The following is a 2,989-nucleotide window of genomic DNA, read 5'->3' on the forward strand; positions in this document are numbered from 1 at the left end:
TGCTGCTTTTGATGTTCCTCCCACTAAATAAAGCAATCTACTGATACTTTACTGACCTGGTTTCCACACCATGCTGTAGTTATGGAAGTCCTTGTACCAGTTGTAGATTCCAGTCTTCTCCTTCATGTGGATGGTTCGGTACGGTTCCGAATCGGACAGCACCGGTCCACCGTACAACTTCTTAGCAAAGAGCGTATTCCCTTTGGCGAAGGCGACTCTGATCAGACCTGACTCGTAGCGTTGGTCGCCGTACACGCTGTCACGAGGTTCCAACGTTATCTCTACAAAAGTCATAAAGTCTATTAGCAGTGTTAATATAAAACAGAAATGAAAAGCAAACACGGTTTACTTTTCAATATTCTAGGATTTCATGTGAGTTTATGTTCTCTTCTACGTTGAACAGATTTTAATTTTAAGATATCATTCAGGTGGGTATATGCTAGATGAGCCGAGCCAAAATTCGTTTAGTGTGTTGGCACAAGTGCGTTTCGAGCGCTTGGCCTGTGTTCTACTACTCCTATTGCATTTCGCTAACATTGATTGAAGAGAGTGATTGATTTAGTACTCCACACTTGACAATGCGTGTAGAGTTTATCGGTTTGCACTCGTGCTAGAATCGTCTAGTGTAGACCTACTTTAAGATTCATTAAAAATTTGCTCCACAAGGAAGATATACCCTCATGGTTTGTACAGCAAAAGACTGACGTTACCTGGTATCAACCAATTTCCTTCGGTTAGTTTGGCTCTGATTTCAATTCTGCCGAACCTGAAGTTGAACTTATTCTTGGTTGTTAGTTTGCCTGTGATGACGGGAGGCAGGATAAGGAAGCCAGATGCGACCTGAGTGCATTCCCTCGTCCCCATGCGACCTGTGCAACTGTAGAATACACTTCTTTAGTAAACTTAACAATAGTTATAGAAGTTTTTAATGTTCCAAGAGATGCATAAACTTTGAAAATATACCATAGTTCAGTTTTCAACTATTTTTCATACTACGACTATAATAGAAAATGAATCGTTATTAATATGTTTAATATTTTCATATTATTTTTATTGTTTCGTTTTTTAATTAAAAAAAAACATTCGAAAAGTAGAATTGATATAAATAACTTACGTGTTGGCCAAATCTAAGCGTTCATTTATAATATCTTCGTTATATTTGGACTGCAAGAGTGACGCGGTAATAGAGAAGATACCGTTATCAAGTCCCAAAGAATCTGTCATGTACACGTTGAATGGATAGTCCTGTAATAGGTAATATTTTATTTAAGTAATAAGCTGTTATTCTAACAATACTAATGTTATATTATATTTACTAAACTTCTAGCAGTATATAATTTTTTTCTATGTGTTTAGAGATAAGAATGCAGCCTGATATAGAAAGGTGTCAGCCAGCAGAACAAGCAGGTTTTCGCCGAGGATTTTCTACAACGGATCATGTACATACCCTCGAGCAAGTCAATGAAAAATATTGTGAGTTTAATGAAACGCTGTACCTTGCATATATTGACTACACGAAGGCTTTCGATTCTATTTCACATGGGAGCATCTGGGAGGCTCTGAGACAGCAGATCGTACCTAACATATACATCAACATAATCAAAGATATATACAGAAAAAGCACAAGCAGAGTGAAGCTAGATCGATTAGGCTCTGAATTTTTTTTATATCAACTTCTACAGACTCTTGGTCCGTACTCTTTTTTGCACAGTTTGTTTTACTTTTCTTTATCTTTTTCTCTTGCGTAATCCTTATAACACTAGTGAGTTCCTTTTGTTTTTTTTAAGTACATTTTTTTTCATAAATAAATAAATAAAATAACATTGAATCTTATCACCACTACAATTTGGAATAAGAGAAAAAAAAACACACAACAAAGTAATTAAAAAAGAATAAATAATAAACACGTAATTACATGACACACAAAATAATAAAATGTGTATGCAGTGCTGACCGTATTGGGTCCTCTCTCAGCTATAAATACAATTATACTACTCCAAAACAGAAGTTTTACTTATACTAGCACTACATTTGTCGGTGGCGACGAGGGGCACAGAACTTAAAATATACAAGGGAGTGAAACAAGGAGACCCACTATCACCGAGGACCTTATAGCTGTCCCACAGAATGTAATGAGTAATCTCAAATGGAACCACAGAGGTATTATCATAGATGGGAATTACCTTAGTAGGGGAAGGGAGGGCAATGTTATTCACGAAAGAGTAGATGCGAGCAACGCGTAAACGATGTCCTCGCCTCCGTTCTGTTCCCCTGTCACATCCATTCGCGTCAATAAGCAGCCGTGCCCCTGAGAAGTGTCTTTGTTTTGTTTTTGAGCTCCGCCGATGTAATTTTGCGTCAACACAAATTAGGAAGTAAGTACCGAATATTTTGAAGTATGCAATTATGACATTTAAATGTACTTAGGTCAGATGTTTGAAATTGTAATCTGCAGTTTAGGAAAAAGTTCTGAGCATTAAAAGAGATACTGAAGTCTTTTTGTACCCCCGAGGAGGGGGCCCTTCGGGTACCTGCTGCTATAGCTATTGCAGCAACCTTGTTATAACGCCCGGCAAACATCTTGAACAACACATTTAGTTGCGTAGAAGTCGATTTTTGGGTCTTTTTGGCGGGGCAAGGGGGGATGCTCTCTTGCTATTGGTTAATCAGTCGACCTTTGCGTCCCGCTTCTTTCCCCATGTTCCGTTTACTCCCGAATACACTTATCTCCAATTTTGTTGGCCCAATTTCGCTGTTACTTATTTTTGGTAATAATTGTTTATAATTTTATTTCTATTGTTTTTATTATTGAGTCTCATTTGTTTATTATTGTTAAGTTTTATTTGATTGTTATTGTTTTGACTTTTTGTGTTGACTATGCCACGAAAAAGTAACATTGTTCTAAAAAGAGAAGCCAGGAAAATAGTATAAGATGTATATTGTTTCATGAAACAAGAATCATCTAAAGAAATTGCACAAGCTGTTTATG

The 2,989-nt window shown here is 36.9% G+C and overlaps 1 protein-coding gene across 1 annotated transcript; it reads right to left on the bottom strand.

Moving 5' to 3' along the window:
• Positions 1-18: 18 nt before the first annotated feature.
• Positions 19-2,580, bottom strand: LOC106109636 (beta-1,3-glucan-binding protein-like). The gene is made up of 5 exons (XM_013291223.1): positions 2,532-2,580; positions 2,184-2,422; positions 1,115-1,245; positions 711-877; positions 19-281 (listed from the first exon to the last, which is right to left on the bottom strand). The coding sequence occupies exons 1-5, from the start codon at positions 2,578-2,580 to the stop codon at positions 49-51; spliced, it is 819 nt and encodes a 272-aa protein (XP_013146677.1). The 3' UTR covers positions 19-48.
• Between the last annotated feature and the right edge of the window lie 409 nt (positions 2,581-2,989).

Source organism: Papilio polytes, unplaced genomic scaffold, assembly GCF_000836215.1.
Source record: "Papilio polytes unplaced genomic scaffold, Ppol_1.0 DF821102.1, whole genome shotgun sequence".
NCBI lineage: Eukaryota > Metazoa > Arthropoda > Insecta > Lepidoptera > Papilionidae > Papilio > Papilio polytes.

Coding starts and splice junctions, on each gene's coding strand:
- LOC106109636 (XM_013291223.1), bottom strand. CDS start 2,580: ATGTTTGCCGGGCGTTATAACAAGGTTGCTGCAATAGCTATAGCAGCA. Junction 2,423..2,531: donor TGCAATAGCTATAGCAGCAG/GTACCCGAAGGG, acceptor ATCTGACCTAAG/TACATTTAAATGTCATAATT. Junction 878..1,114: donor CGCTTAGATTTGGCCAACAC/GTAAGTTATTTA, acceptor TGTATTCTACAG/TTGCACAGGTCGCATGGGGA.